The sequence below is a fragment of the Excalfactoria chinensis genome, chromosome 13, assembly GCF_039878825.1.
Source record: "Excalfactoria chinensis isolate bCotChi1 chromosome 13, bCotChi1.hap2, whole genome shotgun sequence".
In the NCBI taxonomy this organism is placed as follows: Eukaryota; Metazoa; Chordata; class Aves; order Galliformes; family Phasianidae; genus Excalfactoria; species Excalfactoria chinensis.
The window spans coordinates 1,119,652-1,137,573 of record NC_092837.1 but is presented as its reverse complement, the minus strand read 5'-3'; the positions used below and the strand labels follow the sequence as shown (position 1 = coordinate 1,137,573).

The 17,922-nt window shown below is 57.6% G+C and overlaps 1 protein-coding gene across 2 annotated transcripts in view; it reads left to right on the top strand.

Moving 5' to 3' along the window:
• Window positions 1-1,244: 1,244 nt before the first annotated feature.
• Window positions 1,245-17,922, top strand: part of ARHGAP26 (Rho GTPase activating protein 26) — a 99,685-nt gene continuing 83,007 nt past the window's right edge. For both annotated transcript variants that reach the window (XM_072348210.1, XM_072348209.1), the window contains exons 1-3: window positions 1,245-1,531; window positions 16,746-16,841; window positions 17,729-17,790. In XM_072348210.1, coding sequence (XP_072204311.1) covers window positions 1,378-1,531; window positions 16,746-16,841; window positions 17,729-17,790 — 312 coding nt within the window. In that variant the 5' untranslated portion in view covers window positions 1,245-1,377. The remainder of the gene's footprint in view (window positions 1,532-16,745; window positions 16,842-17,728; window positions 17,791-17,922) is intronic.

Below are 17,922 nucleotides of genomic sequence, written 5' to 3'. Positions count from 1 at the left end.
CTCCGTGCATATGGCATAAATGACAGCTAATTAAACTTTCTATCCTGCCTGCAAGATAAGCATGTAATTAGTATTACATCCCTTCTGTAATTAGGAGACCGCATGCAAAAAGCTGTGCCTGCAGACTGTGCTGGAAGGCAGTGACTCAGCCCCACTCGGGCTGTGCCGTGACGGCTGAGAAGATCGCGCATCCGACCTGCCGGAGCGGGCACGGAGCGGGCTGTGCGGTGGGCGGCTGTGCCACGGCCCAGCAAACACGGCTGGATTAACTTCCCAGCGCCGCCCGCCCCACGGCTTTGTGCAGAAGAGCCTGCTTTCCCGTCTGCAAAAAGCACGGCGCTGGCTCCGCGGTGCGTTTCACGGCTGATTGGACAGGAATGCCGCCCCGCCGCCGCGCTCCGTCCGGGATGCGTCCGCCTGCAGAGCGGGATTCTGCCCGCGGTGCTGAGCGCTGGGAGCGGGGCGCTGCGACCAGGTGATCTCCTGTACCGAAAGCGGCTCCTGCCGGCTGCACGCGGTGGGCAGTGCCAGGTGTCCCAGCGCGGCTGCCCACCCTGTACAGCGCTGCGGGCGCTCAACCACGGCTCGCTCGGCTGTTTGCCACCAGTACGTGTGTCCTCGCACCCACGGGACCCACACCACGCGCGTGCCTCTATCACTGCTGAGGGGCTGCTCCCGGCTTTTGGCCGCCGATAACAAACCTGCGAGCGGAGGGAGCCGCCCCGTGCCCGAGATTCAGCCCAGGAGCTCGGGCTGCAGGGCGTCCAAGAGCCCCCCGCATTCACCCAGCAGAGCAGCCGCTGCACGACGCGCTGTAAGAGCAGGGCGGTAGGGGCTGGAGGAGAGTCCCGCCGACCGCCCCGCAGCGCCGCGCCACAGGTGCTGCCTCGCGGGCTCATTAAAGCGCGTAATTAACGCGGACGGAACGAGACACGTGGACCGCGCGGCGCGCGCAGCCCCGCGAGACCACCCGCGCCGCGCTCACGCCGCCCCCCATTGGCTCTGCGGGCGGAGGGGGCGGGGCCGAGGCGGCGAGGGGCGCGGCGAGACGCGGGCGGCGTGGCGCGGCCTCCCATTGGCCGCGAGCGCGGCGGGGGCGGGGCCAGGCGGGGGCGCGGCGCGGCGGCGCGGGCCGGCAGCGAGCGGGGGAGGCGGCGCCGCGCCCGGCGCGAGCCCTGCCCGGGCGGCGGCCCCAGAGCGGCGGCAGCGGCGCCTCCGGCGCTCCCGCACGGCCCGGCCCCGAACGGCCCGCTCTGGGGCGCGCCCCGCGGCGGCTCCGCGAAAGGCGGGAGAAGCGCTGCTCATCCCAACGGCAGAAAGAAAGAAACAGATCCGTTTTAATTCGTTGCTGATTCCCGGCGGTGCGGGGCGGGCAGCATGGGGCTGCCGGCGCTGGAATTCAGCGAGTGCTGCCTGGACAGCCCGCAGTTCCGGGAGCGGCTCCGCTCGCACGAGGCCGAGCTGGAGAAGACCAACAAGTTCATCAAGGAGCTCATCAAGGACGGGAAGTCGCTCATCGCCGCCCTCAAGAGTAAGTGCGGGGAGGGGGGCGGCCGGGCCGGGCCTCTCCCGCTTCCCCCCACACCGTCCCGGTTCCCGCAGCCCACCTGGCTCGGCCCCGCCCCGTTCTCGGCGCTCCCGGTGCGGGCGCGGGGCAGCCCCGGGCACCCGCGGCGTTCCCGCTCCGCGTCCCGGTGACGCCGCCAGCCCTGCCGCAAACCCGTGCTGGGAAGCAGCGGGGCGGCGCGGGGCACCCCGAGGGGATCCCACGTGGGGTCACCGGGGCGTCCCCCCGGCACCGGTTCGGGTGGGACGGGACTCGGTCCCCGCTGGGACGCGCGTGGTTCTGCGGGGCTGCGGCGCGGTGGTGGCGGTGCGTGGCCGTGCCTGCAGCGTTTGCGTCGTTCCCGAACGAATTGCGTTCTTTGCTGGCAACGCGTTTCAGGAATAAATGTGTGGCTCCCAGTCTGGCTGCTTGATGTGCTGCAGGTGTGGATCTGGGGATCTGCCTCAAGCTGCAGCGCAGGTGGGCCGGGTGGGCTGTGTTGCTTCACGGTTCAGTCAGGAGAGGGTCCTGCTGTGCACGGGGTGTGCTGGGTTGGGGTGCGTGGCACTCTGTTGCAGCAGCACTGCCTGCCTGGCTGCCGTGTGCTGCTCCCACCTCCATCACTGCGTCCATCCATCCTTCCCTGCCGTGTGTGGGATACAGGCTGTGTACCTTGGGCCCTCCAGCTCAGGATGGCGGCAGGGAACTGAAATTGCTTGAAGTCCTGGCAACATACACTCGTGTTTTCCTTCCTCTTGCGTTTTCTGCCGAACATTTCACATCCTCTTTGTTTGGAGGTGGGCGCTGGGTGTGAGGGACGCATCGCTGCGGGGTGCAGCCGTGCTCCAGCTGCTGGTTCAGCATCGCTCCGCTGCTGTGTGCTGGTGTCAGACCTTTCCCGTGGGTTTAGTGGAGCTGCTCTGTGGTTGCCATGCGTGTGCCCTGTGGGTGGGTAGAGGTGGTGCTGATGTGCAGGTTTTGTAGCTTCACTACAGTAAATGGCAATTCAGAAGGCTGAAATAAGAATGCCCTGTGATGTCCCAGCACCTCTGGGTGTGTGTGAGTGCAGATAGACACTGCTTTTCTCAGTGCAAATCTGCTCCGCTCCCATTGTCTTCCTTCTGTGTGCCCAGCACGGAGTGACCTGGTTTTCAGAGCACTGAGTCCCTCGTCCTCCCTCGTGCATCAGCCATCAATTATTCAGAAAGTTTTGCAAATGCAGAGACCTGAAGTGAGACATGAATAATGCACTTGGAGCCTCACGCACCAAACTTGTTCTGCTCTTCTCCATCACAGGAGCTGCGGTGCCTGCACTGTTGACACTTGGTGCCCCTTGCAGGGGCAGTGTCCCATAGTGACAGGGGCTGTCACCTCCCTGAACTCTGAGGCCTTGGGTGAGGGTGGCTGCCCTGTGCCTGGCTGCCTCGTTCTGTCTGCTTCTCCTCCTCCAGGCAGTAATTTGAAGGCACCTGACTGGTCCTGCTGTGCTGTCTGCATGTTCCTGTGAGCCTTGGGGTTTCTGGTGGCCATGCAGATCCGGATGCTTGGTGGTGAGATGGAGATGCCAGATCTGTCTTTGCAGAGTGATGGCTGTGACAGGGGAAGCAGGACTGGCACTGCCACAGGGCTCTGTGCACCCAGGTTCCAACCGGGACTGCATGTGGCTCCGTGGTGCCTTTTCTCCCTGCTTCTGCCCAGTAGCATTTAGCAAATGGGAGTTTGGTACAAAGCTTGCACCCTGTGTTCTTCCCTGTGTGTGTGCACCAGGGGCACTGCTGTGCGCAGGGACTCTGCCACAGCTGCCACACAGCTTAACAATCAGAACGGGGCAGTTGTGATTTCCCCTCTCATTTTCAGGGAGAGCTTTGCCCGTCTGTTGTGTGCAGCATATGCAGAGGTGTGTGGTTGTGGTTCCATCCCACAGCAGCCTCCATCGGGTGCTCAGTGTGTGCTCTGCAGTGTGCTGTGTGGCTGCTGTGCTGTGCCCGGGGCTGTGCCTGTGGCTGCAGCTTGCCTGGAAGCAAAAGTGAAACTTTCTGCCATTGTTCAACCCCAAGCAATTAATTTCATTTGATATAAACAGGGCTTATTCTGGGAATAAGGAGATGTGTTTCAGACTCTGGGAACCCAGCTCCAAATCATGCTGCTGGAGGTGTACACCTGGGTGAAGGTGCTGCCATAGCAAAAGGCCCTGTGCTGAGCGTGGGGTGAAGAAACCCAAACCCTTGCTCTGATGGGTTTCATCTCTTTTGCCCTCCTGCTCTGTGGAGGAAGCTGTACCAACCCAAGCCCTACATACAGGGTGGGGGGAGGAGGAGGGACTGAGATGCAGGGCTTCGGCCCTCACCTTTCCAGCATGGGCCCTTAGTTTTGCAGGTGGAAGCAGTAATGATCGGAGGTGCATTCATGACCAAGAGTCTGTTTCGCCTCTTGTGGACTCGGTTTTGAAGGAAAAGGAGCACTGTGCTTTCTGGATACTAAAAGTGAACACTGTGGGGTTGGTACTGGGGTTGGGTTGGGTCAGCTCCAGCTGTGCCCTGGCAGCACTGCTGGAATGTGGCACTGGCAGCCCAGGTGTGGGCACATAGGGTACCACGGGCCATGCTTGACCCCTCAGCTGGGGGATGACCTGGCTCTGTCCTGCCCAGTGTTCTTGTTGGGACTGTGGCTTAGCATGAGAGCTCCGTGCTGTGTGGCTGCTTTTATCCTCTGAGTCTTTCTGATGCTCCAGCTCCATTATTCACCCAGTTCCTATTTTAGGGCTGTAATTGCAGCAGGTGGTATCTTGTGCTTCTGAAGTCTGACTGCCTACTCTGGATCTTTTTCTGGCAGTGCCATGGATTCCTGCTCTGCTGGGGTTTGTGCTTCCTGCAGCCCTTGGGATGTCCCATGTGTTGGCCCTAAGTGATGCTGCTCCGAGCAGCAGGGCATCCCCAGTGGATGCCTGGGATTATGTTCTCTGTACTGTTGTCACATCCACGTATTGAGAGTAGTGCATCCATTCCAGCTCCCCAACCTTCAGCAGCCCCGTGCTGAGCCCTGTCCCATCTCACTGCATGGAGTGCCAACATCAGAGCACCCAGCTTGTGGCCATGAGGGCATCCTGCAGCGATCTGAGCTGGGAAATGTGGGACTTTTTTTCCAGATGAGTTGCTTCTGATTTTTCTGCTTCATTCCTGCAGCGAAGGTGCAGCTTTGCAGCAGGCCCCAGCCTCAGGGCTCAGCCACGTCAGGGTGGATTTTCCACCATCCTCTCTGAGGGCTGTGGGGAACGCTCAGTGTGGCAGCAGTCTGTGGTTGGCAGCTTGGGGCCAGAATGCCTTTGCCACTTTTGCATGACCTGCGTGGCTTGTGTGGCCACATGCTTAGCAGCTTGTCTTGAATTTTATTCAAATGAGACGTAGTATAACTAATAATACTGTGCTTTGCTTTCAGCACAACTTGAAGGCTCCTTCTCTGCCTCTCTGGTGGAGGGGAGCAGCAGGAACGTGCCCTGTTCCAGAGGTACTCACTGAGGTCTCTGAGTTTTGGAGGAGCTGCTCAGCGGGGCTGGCCACCAGCATGTGTGTCACAGCTTTATTCTAAAAGGCATTTGGGCAGCAGACAGGCTGCAGCTGCTGACTGATGCCGAGCAGTGCTTGGACACAGCATTCCTGCTGCCAGGTGCTGCGTTTGCTCAGCTGTATGTCATGGTCCCAGGGCAGTGTCCTTTGCTTGGGCACCATTGGCCCCTCCTGACGTAGGCTTCGTGGGTCCACCCTGCAAGGACCCTGGTCCTCCCTGTGCCCCATCCTGCCATGTGGCGGCACTCTGCATTGTCCCAGAGGTGCTGCTGTGCTTTGCACCAGAGGAGGAGGCTGCTGAGCTTCAGGGTCTGGACAGACAGCAGAGTTTGGATTTGTGAACTCCTTTCTTAAATTGCTCTGGGGCACAGCTCCCTGATGGAGCTTCTGCTCGTGTTGAGCTCTGAACCCAGAGGCATGCATTGCAGTGCAGTGGTGTGATAACATGAGGGGTTGAGCTGCTGTCTCTGCTCAGGAAAGTGTTCATCGTATTTTGCGGGGGGAAACTCAAGCTGTGTGTGGCTGGATCCAAGAAGAGAGTGTGGGGTGCAATCCTTCCTGCAGTACCAGGTCCTGCTCGTGCTCCTAGAATGGTGTGCACTTGTGCCCAGAGGCAGTTCTGCAGGGCTGTGAGTGTGCTGCTGCAGCTGATCTCTGCTCTCGCAGTGCAGAGCGCTGCACTACGTGTGTGCTGGGGGAGGTGGGCTGGGCTGGGCTGGGGGTGTCAGCCGGTACTGACACTGAATTGCGTGCAAGGAAATGCTCTTTCCGTGGCGGTGCCGGGGCTCTGGCGTGCAGCCCTGTGCTCTCCTGCCCCACGGCTCCTCCCTGTGCCACATTGCCCGGTGTGGTGAGATAAGGCCGGCGCAGTGCCAGTGCCTGCTGCCAGCCTGGAGCAGTCCGTCACCCAGTGCTATCGGGACTCGTCCCCTGGCTGGGGGCATCCTGCCAGGCTATGGCTCATGGCTGAGCAGAACTGTGCTTTTTGGGGTCCTCGCTGTGAAGGTGGGGAGGTGAGCATGTGTCCCTCTGCTCCTGCACAGGCAGCCTGAGATCCTGGTGTGCCCCTCCCCAGCCCCAGGCTGGGCTCAGTGCAGAGATGCAGCCCTGCCAGCCCCGTGCCCGGCTCATACCACACCCCATTGCTGCTCATCCTATGCCAACAGGGGACTCCTGGAGCAGCCTGCCTGTTCAAGGTGCAGCAGAGGCGGTGTGCCGGGGCCTGAGCTGCGCTTCTTCTGGTTCCGAGCCCTTTGGGCAGCCTTCCTGCTTCCCTTTGGCACTGCCAGCAGCTTGCCCCACAGGAGGCTGTGCTGTGCCAGGTATTCATCGCTGCTTACGTTTCTGTTGGTTTTTTTTTCCCTTGATGTGTTGTTTGAAGCACAACCAAACGAGCTGGTTTCATGTGCAGCGTGATGAATAGATTTAGCGTGACCCATTGTGGGTGGGGAGTGGAGAGAAAGCGGGGGGAGTTTGTTCTGAGCTCCGCACAGCTTGTTCGCCTCACGGCTGCTCCGCGTGAATCATCATCTCCCCTTTCCTCCAAGCATGTGAGGAGCTGTCAGAGCAGCCACTGCGCCTGTTTTTCCCCGTTTTCCTGGCGCATTCCCTCCATGCTGTGAAGGCATTTCCACCTGTTTGCGTTAATTGCTCTGTGCTGAAGCTCCGTGGCTCTTGTGGTGCCTGCAGCAGGCACGTGCTCCTTGGGTCCGTGCAGCCCATTCGGTCCCAGGGTGTGCGGAGGAGCAGAGCACTGCATTTCCCTGCAGGCTGGGTGATGCCCATTGCTCATAGGGCTGCAGGTCACAGCGCTGCACACATGGGCTCTGCCGGGCTGGGATGCAGTGACCTCAGAGCAGTGCTGGAAGGGGATGCGTTAATGTCTGTGTTAATGCCCAGCTCATTTCTCGCTGGGGTTTATGCAAAGCACACAAGCCCCCGAGCCATATGGTTCCTGTGGCACGCATTTGCTGCGGCCGACGGCGCTCAGGAAGGGGCCGCAGATGCTGCTTCCTCTGTGCTTGCTGCCATTTGGGCACACGGTGTTTGTCGCAGGCTGGCAGGGCTCTGTCAGCTCATGTGCGCACCCTTTGCTGCTGTCTCTTTGCTAATTTTAATCTCCTTGCTGTTTCTTTTCCCTGGTCGTGTTGGAAGGGGCTGTAGCTGGAGGTCTGTGGTGGCCCCAGCCGTTGTTTGGTGGCCGTGCTGTCCCAGCCTGCTGGGGACCTGCCAGTGGTGGGGACACGATGAGCTGCCCTGCCAGCCCGGCCTGGCGGCTCCGTGTTTGTCCTAAAGACAAAAATGCTGCCTTTGTTCCGGGCTGCAGCAGAGAAGAATCTCATTTGAAAAGATACACACTGTTTATCTACAGGAAGGCAATAAATAGCTCATAAAACTGCTGGAAAATACAAACCTTTTTCCAGGGGTGGGAGCTCTGGCACTGCGTGCACGGCACCCCATAGTCACTGCTGGGGGGGAGCTGCGGGCTCTGCTGTCATGGGTGAGCACAGTAATGCAGCCGATGGTGTGGGGCTGCCCTGCTGTGCTTAGAACTGTTCCCTGTTGGCGGCTGTGGGACCTCGTGGGGAAGCGAAAGGGAGTCTGTGCACAGCGTGTAGCTCTGGAGTGACCTGGGTGTGCCCGTTCAGTAGTACTTGAAATAATAATGCTTTTCCTTTGCTGCTTCTCTGTAGTTGAGCCGCCGTTTGTGCAGAATGGAGCCCTCGTTGGTCCTGGTTGCTTAGTGGTGTTTTATAAAAAATAACACATGGTAAAACAGAGCAGTTGTGTGGCATCACCTTGCTCCGCTCTGCAGCTGGTGGGGGCATTGCCCCATGTGTGCAGCAGGGCTGGGCAGAGCACGGCTTGGTCTGTTCATTGCAGGACGTGTGGGCTGTGTGTCAGTGGGCATCCTGCTCACCTCTGCACCGTGATGGCATTGGGGTGCTGTGGGATCTGGGCTTATGCCGTGTCCTGGAGCTCTCTCCTGGGCTGCCCATCGTGCCTCTGCAGGCTCTGCTGGTACTTGGTGTATTTTTTGTTAGGTTTTTCTCCTTCTGTTGCAGCAGGAACAATTGACTCATTCGTCAGGGCTGTTTCCGTGAGCACACGGTGGGATTTTTTCCTGCTCTTTGGTGAAGAAGCACCAGAGGCGAAAGGATTTCCGTGAGCTCCCTGGGAGGAAGGGGAGGCTGCTGTGGGGCTGCTGACCCCACGCTCTGCTGGGACGCAGCTCCTGCCCCAGCAATGAGGGCTCCCTGGACCCTGCTGGTGGCTGCCTGGCTTTTGCCCCTTTCTTGAGCTGGGATTTGGGGCAGCTCTGTTGTTCCAACCTCCTTGCCCCAAAAGCACCCCGATGCTTCGGCACCTGCCTCCTGAGAAGTCAAGCAGGCTCCCTGCCAGGCCAGCTATTAACAAATTAGATTTAATAACAAACTAATCCAAATACATGGCTATTGCCTGTGGTAATCTGCTCCCACACATGGTGTCTGGTCAGGGGCTGTGACAAGGGATGGTCCCCGAGTGCAGGGATGCTGCCAGCACTGTGCTTGGGCTGCTCTGCTCGCCCGTCTGTGCTCCTAATGGTTATTAACGTGGTCAGTAGCAAATTTCTTTTGGATTAGTGTCCTGTAAATTGATTAACTGTCTCAGACAGAGCATTTTATTTTAATGAAATGTGATTCCAGGCTCCAGCCGATGAATTATTACATCAATGAGGGTCAAGTAACCTGCACTGGTTTTTGTGAGTTATTCCTCCAGGTTTTACAAAGAGAGAAACAGAAAGGGCTCAGGGGAGGAATGAACAGCAGCTGAGCTGCTGCAGTGTTCATGGTGCAGTATAGGGACATGGATGGGGAGGGCTCGGGGGCACGGTGTCCTGCAGGCAGGGGATGCAACTCTGGGAATCCTCGCTGCCCAGCACGAGCCTGGAATGTCTGTCATAGCTTCAGGCTTGTAAATAGCAAACGACAATGACACGATAGCTGCTGTTTCCCTATTTGTCCGCGTTGCTCTCTGTACAGCAGTGCTGTTCTCAGATGCCTTTTCCCAGCCCTGTTGGTGCTCTGGACCTGTTAGCAATGTGCTCTGGCATTTCTGGCAGCGCTGGGTGTGTTGTTGCCCCTGGAAGCACCCACCAGGGCAGTGGTTTTCCATTCAGTGCCACTTCCCTGAATTCTCCAAGCACTCGAGCTGTCGCCAGGTTTGCCGTCTTGCCCTATCCCTCCTGTTCAGGCAGTGCATCCAACATTTCCAGTTACTTTCATTCCAGTCCCTCACCTGCTCCCACCTGTCTGCATGCCTGTGCTCAGGGCCTGGGCTCAGCCCTGCAGCACAACAGCTGCCAGACGCCAGCAGTTACTTACTGGTGAGATTACAGGTTAGGAAGGGGCTGGGGGGAGGGCGGCCATAAAACAACACCAGGATGTGAACAAAAATAAACACAGGGAGAAGTGCCAGACGTGGAAGCTAGGTGGGAAAGAGATTTGTTTGTTTTTTTTCCCCCGCTGTGTTCACCAGGCAGGCACAAGGAGTGGGGGAGCCCTGTGGACCCCTGACGTTTCAGATGGCGTTGGGATCCCTGTCTGGGTGTGCGTGGTGGGAGCAGTGGGATGCTGCCATGAAGCTCTGCCCTGGGGAGCTGCCTGCAGCATAGGTGGTGGCCGTGCTCATCCCCTGGCACTGCAGGGCAGCCCTGGACATGCTGCACTGCTTCCCGTCATGGGGCTGTTTGGTCCAAAGGTGCCGACAGTGGGGTTGACCTCACACCTCTTCTCTTCCTGGGTGCTGCAGCACGCTGGGCCCTTCTGTGGGAAGCAGGACGTGTTTGTGCAGCCCTTGGTGCTTCACCCTGTGAATAACCCGGTCAGCACAGGGGCAGTGCTGAGCTATGCCATGCCTGCACCTGGTGATTGGTTTGGTGCTGTTTGGTTTTGGAAGCCCTGCTGGTTGATTGTTGAGGATTTCTAACTGGAGGTAAATGGAGGATGAATCCCCCGTGTGCCCGCAGTCCGTGCCCTGATGTGCCAGTGTCCCCACGGGGCTGGGTGTGCACCCTGCAGCTCCTCAGCTGCTGTGCAGTGGGATCTGTTCGTGGAGGAGCTGCCGTGGGGTTGTTGTCATAGGAATTGTGTGGGCAAATGGTGAGAAAAGCTGAGCAGGAAGGATGTGAGCTGCATGAGGGCTGTGCTTGGAGGTCAGCGAGCTCATCAGCACGGGGATCAGTGAGAGGTCGGGGCTGGCTGGAATTCAGGAACAAGGCAAACGCACAGGGCAGGAGGAAGGGGGCTGTGATTAATGATCGGTTTCCTCAAATCGGATGGAAATGGAAGAGCAGCAAGTTCAGTGCGAGTGAAAGGAAAGGGTGTCTCACGTCATGTGTGAGCAGAGCTGCTCTCAGGCTTCAGGGTCCTCCTGAGGCCGAGCTCTGCACAGCAGCTGCAGACTCAGTGCCAGCTTTGGGCTTCACTGGTGGCTGCACCCTGAGAGCTGCGGGGCTGCCCTGCACCGTGTTAATGCCGTGCTGTCCCCGTGTGCCGTGTGATTTGCAGTTCTCCCTGCTGTTAATATAGGTCAGTGAGGGTGGATGTAGGTGACATCTCCTGGGGCTGCTAAACCCAGCTCTAGCCCCTGCTGTCCCACTGTGGGGGCTGGGGCCCAATGTTTGCTGGATTTATGTGCACAAAAAGTAGGGCATGTAGTCGGTAACTCAGTGGTCCCAATGTCCCATGTGGCTGTTCTCTCCCTGGATCTGTTCTAAATGAGTTTTGTACAGCTGCATCCCAGTGCCTGGCCTCACCTTGTCCTCCACAATCAGAGGCTGCCTGTGCTGCGGCCATGCTCACCTGCTGTCCCCAGCACCCTCAAGGCAGGCTCCTCCATCTTCCTGGCAGCCCGGCAGCATTCCCAGGAGACTTACTGTCCCCCCAGCTCCATTTCTCTTGGTTCCTCAGTGCCTTCCATCGAGCATCTTGGAGAGCATGGCACAAACATCCTGGGCTGGCAGTGCTCCCAAAACTAGCGGTGACATTGGTGATTTGGGGTGAGGGATGGCACGGGCAGGGTGCTGCGCTGCTGGGGACTGGGGAGCAGTGCTGGCTGTGCAGCCGGGCAGGGCTGCCAAAGGCTGACTTTGTTTTTTGTGAAGCGCAGAACTTTAATCTCTTAAAATACCATGAAAATAATTCATGTCTTCAGTGTGTTACTCAAATCTGATCTGCTATTTGAGCCCAGTCAATAGTCCCATTCATCCCACAATGGATTCTCTGTCCCTCTGGCAAACATTTTGCCGTATGAATCCACTCTGAGTGTGTGAAGCGAGGCATACGATGATGCATGGGCTGCAGAGCAGTGCAGTGTGCTCGGCTGCTCGGAGCAGAGGACCCAGCAGAGGCAGAGGGTGTGAATTAAAGCCTGGTCTCTGCGCTGCCTGTGCGTGCAGCTGTTGTCGTTCCATTTGATCCCATTGTCTGACATCAGGTCTTCCTTAGGAGGATGTGCTGCCTTTTTTTAGAGGAAGCAAAGTACAGAAAGCCATCGCTGAGAGGATGCTCTCTGGGCTTTGAACGCAGTGCAGCCTCTCCTGGCTGGGCTGCAAGGGGGTTGGTTGCATTCCCGAGGGTGTGGGTTGAGGGTGAGCAGCACAGCTGTACCTGCAGGGCTTTGGCGCTAGCATGTGCACCTTCCCTTTCTTAACACACTGACAACTCTTCTCTCTGTGGTTTTTACTTTGAGTTGAGCGGTGAACCAAAGGCAGGACCTGCCAGCAGCTGGAGTCCCACACTAAATCACTGATTAACCGCAGCCGCCCGGCGGATGGGTTGTTTATTAAATGAGTCATGGCTAATTGTGATGACAGCTGTGTGGGGTCCCTGCCTGGCGTGGGCCTGGGGCTGTGGGCTCTCATGGGATCAGGACTGTGGCTGTCCTGCTGTGAGCACGGAGCCGTGAGCCCCAGCCCTCAGCATGCTGCTGCCAGGAAGGGCTCCTGCGTTGGGATTCCAGCCCTGCTCGGATGCAGCGTGGATCAGATCCAGCTTTGAAGTGAGATTATCTTCCATGGGTGTGTTTGGTCTCTGTGCCAGGACGATTGCTGCTGAGATGTTCCAAGAAGTCCCTTGTTGGCTCTCCTGATGCTGCTCTGCTCACGCAGTCCTGGGCCCAGCCACAGGCAGAGGGAAGAAGGGCCGCGGGTGCTGGGAGCTGCAGGGCAGCCTCGTGCTGCTCCAGTGGCTCCCAGAGCCCCACAGGGCAGCACTGCTGTTGGCTGGAATGGCTCCCTGACCTCTTTCTCCTGCAGAGCTGCAGGGCAGCACTGAAACACCTGAGCCTGGTGGCTGTTGGAGGGGCTGTCTGTGCAGGACTTGTGCCCCAGTGATTGTTAATGGCAGCTGGCAGGGAGATTGGGAGCAGATGCTGTTGTTTTTTATTTTTGAGAAGCTGGAAGAAACATCAGCGAGGGAACAGCTGATGGTTTCCAGTCCTTGTCAGTGGGTGCTGTGAGACCAGCAAGCAACAGGTTGGGTGTGGGTGTTATTAGTAGGAAAAATGTCAGGTTGGATATTAGGAACAAATGATTCTCCAGAAAGCAGTCAGTACTGGCACAGCTGCCCAGGGAGTGGGGAGGCACTGTCCCAAGGAGATCCAGAGCCGTGGGGATGTGGTGCTGGGGGGCATGGTCTGAGGGCACGGTGCTGGGGTTGGACTTCGGGATCTGAGAGATCTTTTCCAACCTTTGTGGTTCAGTGCTTGTTGTAGCTAGAAGAGGAGTGCTTGTGTTGGGATGAGCAGTGTTCCTCGCGGCAGAAGCAGCAGGATGGGGGCAGTTGGGGTGGGAGCAGCCCCTGTGCTGCCAGGACCCTCCTGTGGGGCTGTGCTGGGGCTGCCTGGCCCCATCCGGCTGAGCTGTCTGTTCCCTGGGGCAGGGAAGGAAGGGGCAGGCAGTGTGTAGTTCCTGTTGTCTAAGTGAGCATTAAATATAGATTATTAAGCAATTTTCTTCAGAGGAAGTGTAGCAACGCTGCTGCGAGCGAGCAGAGTGTTTTGGGCAGGGTGGCTGCATGCAGCCAGCCCCAAACTGTCCCCGTGCTTCTGCCCCTTGGCAGCACAGTCGTGTTTCCCATTTGGAAGCCTGTGTTGTCCTGCAGGCGCTCTGTCTGCTGCCTCTGTGTGCCACAGGGCTGGAATGGGGCTTTCCTTGTGTTGGGGTGGAGTTGTGAAATCGGTTTCTATGTTCTACAAACTCTCTTGTGCAGTACTTCTACAAGTCTTGGGGGGGGAGGGTGATTGTGTTTAGGAACCAGACACTCCAGTCCCCACGCAGTAACAGAGGCTGCTTCCCAGAAGGATGATGTGGATAGTAGGTGTGAGGAGGTGGCACTGGGGACAGTGGCGAGGGCAGAGTGGGGGGCAGCACGGGGAACCCCCAGGCTGGAGTGCTGCTGTGCTGCCTGCTGTGCTTTTGGGCTCTGTGAGCTTTGGAAGGAGCTCTGCGGGCAGAGATGAGCTGAGCTGTTCATGACCTGCCCTTGGCAACTGTGCCTCTGAGGATGCTGGCAGCCTTGCTGACAGGACCGGGGCACAAAGGCAGTATGGAGATGTCTGGCACCACAACTGGCACCACCAGAGTTACACATAAGGCTTGGTGCAGCATGCAGGGCTGCTGGATGTGATGGATGTGTCTGGGAATCCCTGCTGGGGCCACTGTGCCCCACACGTAGCTTCTGGATACCCATAGGATCTTCCCTGTCACTCGGAGCTTGTCATAGCCTGCCTTTGGGATGGGGCTGCTGTAGCCCTGCTAGCCTGCCCATGGCCCTGTCTTCTGCACTGCAACAGAGGGGTCACCACCACCTCCTTCCTCGCTACCCAGCCCCAGCTGCCTGCAGCTTTCTCCCATTCTGGCACCCTGTCTGAGCCATAACCCTTGTCCAGGAAGGGCAGAGTTCTCAGGAAGGGGAGAGCTACTGTAGCTGTTCCCGTTAATGTTTTAGCTGGTAACCCTATATTGCAGTAACAAGCCAATGCATCACTTTTTAAAGGGCATTTTATTTGGATTGCTTGTTGCCATAGTTACGCAGCTGGACCTCCAACACGCAGTGCCTGTGCCTGTTTCCTGTCAAGCTGGCTTTGCTAAAGGAATTGCCCTGCTGCCATCAGCACAGCCTGTCCTGAACACCCAGGATGGGGATGGAGAAGGGAGAGGAACTCGCAGCAGATGAGGGGGAGCGTGGGGCAGGAGCTGTCCTTCCCCAGAGCAGGGAGATGGAGTTGATACAGACAGATGGAGAACTCTTGTGACTGCTGTTCATCCATCATTTTAGCACAGTGCATAGCTGACTGCACTGACCCATACTGGCAGCTCAGGTGCATGCCCAGCTAAGGCAGTGCAGAGGGGCTGCAATGAGCTCCAGGTGCCTTTGCAATGTGCAGTGCTGTTCACAACTGCTCTCATTCTCAGGTGAACATTGCACTTGCTTTCTGATTGTTTTCAAATCAGAAGGAAGCCTTAGAGGAGAGGGGAGTCCTGCTGCGGTGCTGGATTTTATTGCTGTGGTCTGCCTTGATGGCATACAAAAAAACACTCTATGGAAGACAGCAGATTTCTGATGTGAAGACACATGCTGGGTGCCTGCCTCACTCCCGGGGTCTTTGAAGAAGCTGTGTTTTGGCAGCTGGGGTTTGCTTAGAAATGCTGTTGTGAGGAGCAGAGTACAGCCAGGTGTTCAGTGTGCCACACTGCAGGGGGTGTTTGTGGGCACAAGGAAGGCTCAAGTGTGGAGAAGCAGTGGGGTTGTGTGCCAGCATCTTTTGTGGGGAGCCTGCTGGCAGAATTTGGGCTTGGTGAAGCTGTGGCTGGGCTGCCAGGGGTGTCCCTGTGGGTGCTCGGCCTCCCCGCTGCTCTGTGAGCCGGTGGGAATGGCCATGGCAGGACCATGCCATGACAGTGCCCAGACCCCCGTCCGGCTGTGCTGCTCAGGCTGTGGGGTTTTCCTGCCTTTGTGGTTGTTTTACCTCATTCTTTGGTCAACTGACAGAGCCAGACAGAGAAGCTGGAAGCAGAACTTGTGCAGCCCAGGTTTGACTCATGTGCGTGGGGAGCTGCAGGATTTTGCTCACGCATGAGGGAGGGCAGAAGTTTCTCTCCAGTTTTTGCAGGATTTTGTTTGCTCTCATGCCTGGGGAGATGACAGGCCTGAGTCAACCCTTCCCTCCCAGCACACTGCTGCAGTGCTCGTCCTCCTTACATAGCAGGAGTTTTCCCCAAAATTATGATGGACGGTGGGATGTGAGGTGTGCCAATGGGGCCTGGGCCCCTGGGTGCTGCCCAGCTCTGTCTCTGACCGAGCTCACTGCTGTTTTTAGCAGGAGCTGCACCGTGGTGCTTTGAATGTGTCACTTGGTGAGCAGCTGGGAGTGACTTTCTTTTATCACTGCAGCACTGGGGGTTATCTCCTCTCTTGGCCTCTCCCATGCCTATTTATAAGTGCTGCACACCAGTGCAAAAACATCTTGGGTTTGGGCTTCCCCTGCCCAGCCTGCAGCGAGGGGACAGCAGCCGTGGTCACTGTGTCTGCAGCCCAAGTGTGGCTGGGGTCAGCCTGGAGCCGGCAGAGAGGAAATGGCTCCTTGAGTCATTAGCGTCATCTCCTCAGTAACATCCTTCTCCTTACCATACCAGAGGAGCGGGAGGCTGTGCTGCCCAGGCTGAAGCCTCTGAGCTGCCCTGGGACAAAGCTGGGTGCTGTGCTGGGGGTCCTGCTGCACACCCCAGGCTGTGCCAGTGCTGCCCTTGGACATTGTGGTGTCAGCATCCGATCCATTGGGCTGGGGGAAGCCTAGCACCCCCCAGTCACTCCTGGAGTAGTCCCAACCACTGAGCCCTGCTGTCCATTCCTCATTGCTCTGTGATCCTTAGGAGCACAGTGTGCTGGGGCCAGCTTTGCTCCTGGACTGAGTTGCAGGCAGGATTAGCCCTGGGGATAGAAGCGGGTGCTGGGAGAGCAGGTTTAGTGCTTGGAGAAAGCTTTCAGCTCCTTCATCCCACCACAAAAGCAGAACGTTTGAATTCTTCCACAGCACTTGTCTGTGTTCGGTGCCTGGGAGGAGCAGTGTTTGTGTGCACGCATGTTTTTGTCCTCTGCCTGGAAAGGGAAAAGCTCCCTGGATGTTGAGAACACTGAATGTAATGCATGGGGGATTTAGCATGGCTGGAGTTTCTGTGCTGCTCCAGAACAAGTTCCTGTCAGGCCTGTAGCTTTGTGTTTCCTGGGGATGTGTGTGCAGGGTTATGGGGCCGGTTTGAAAAGCCAATCCTGGATCTGCTCAGGTCATCGCAAGTAATAACTTAATAGGATTCGGCTCTTGGAGAGAGTCTGTGACTTGTGAAACAATCATTCTCTGCATTAGTGCCCATAAACAGAGCCGTGCTGCAGCAGGGCTGGGTGCTGCCAGGTGTGGGAACAGCTGCAGCAGGGCCCTTGCTTTGCAGGGCAGCGCAGAGCTGTGGGCCCTCACCTCTGGTGCCTGCCCTGCATGGGGTGCCCTTGGGTGTTACCCTCCAGGGGGGCTGGTGGGACCCTGTGCCGGGTTGTGTTGGTGCCCATTTCCGTGCTGACATCTGCGTTTCCCTCTCACAGATCTGTCGTCGGCCAAGCGCAAGTTTGCAGATTCCCTCAATGAGTTTAAGTTCCGCTGCATCGGCGATGCTGAAACAGACGATGAGATCTGCATAGGTGAGAGCTGACTGTGGGCTGGTGGGGCTCTGATTATGCTGCTAACCCTGAGCAGAGCAGTGCATGCACAGGGACAAACACAGGCATGGAGGGACCCAGAGGTTCACCCGGGCCATTCCCTGCTTTCTGGAAGCAGTGCATTTCTCCTTGTTCATCAACTTCAGAGCCTTTGGTAGGAGAGCTGTAGCTTCTCACCTGAAGTCTACCTCTGCCAGTTAAGAAAGGAAGAAGGCTGCCCATATCTGAAACCGTCTAAACTATTATTTGCCCTTCCATGTGTGAGGGCAAGGACCTGGAGATGTAGTCATGGCTAGAGGCACTGCCAGTGGCTGTGGTCTGCAGGAGGGGAGCACAGACTGGCTGCATGCTGGTGGGACATCCAGGCAGCCACTGCAGGGCTGTGGGTGAGCACCTGGGGCGATGCTCTGCGAGGCTCTGGCAGGGCTGCACCCAGAATCCCCCAGTGCCAGGGAGCAGCTTCACCTGCTTTGCTCAGTGTTACCCTGTTTCTGCCTGGGCTGGACTTTCAGAGTTCATTGTGCATGTATGTAGTCTGGAGCCAGCAGAGCAAATGAGCTTTAGTCCTGATTTTCATGCTGATTTGTGCTGGTCTTTCGGCCAAAGTAGCTTTCTCATCCAAGTGAGGCTCTGTCTCAAGTGCCTACACTGTGCCTGCTGCGTTCGAGTGTTATTTCTTGGGCCATTTGGAGCAGGCCCCTTGCTCCTCAGTGCCCACAGCAGCCAGCCTGCCATAGGAACTGCTGGGCAGCAGGACCCAACCTGAGCAGCAGTGAGTGCTAGAAATGTGTTGCTATGGCTACCTGGATGTTCAGAACTAAAAAAGAAAATGCTGTTAAATTCTGAAGCTGTCCGTGTGTCCCTTACAGCCAAGTCCCTGCAGGAGTTTGCCACGGTGCTGCGGAACCTGGAAGATGAGCGCATGCGCATGGTATGGCCCTGGGAGCGGGGAGCCTGGGCATGGAAAGCAGGTCTGGTAGCAGCACTTCAGCTCCCTTCTGGCCCCTAGTCTGATGTGCAGCTGGAGGAGGGTGAAGTGTGTGGGTTCCGGTGAGCAGTGATG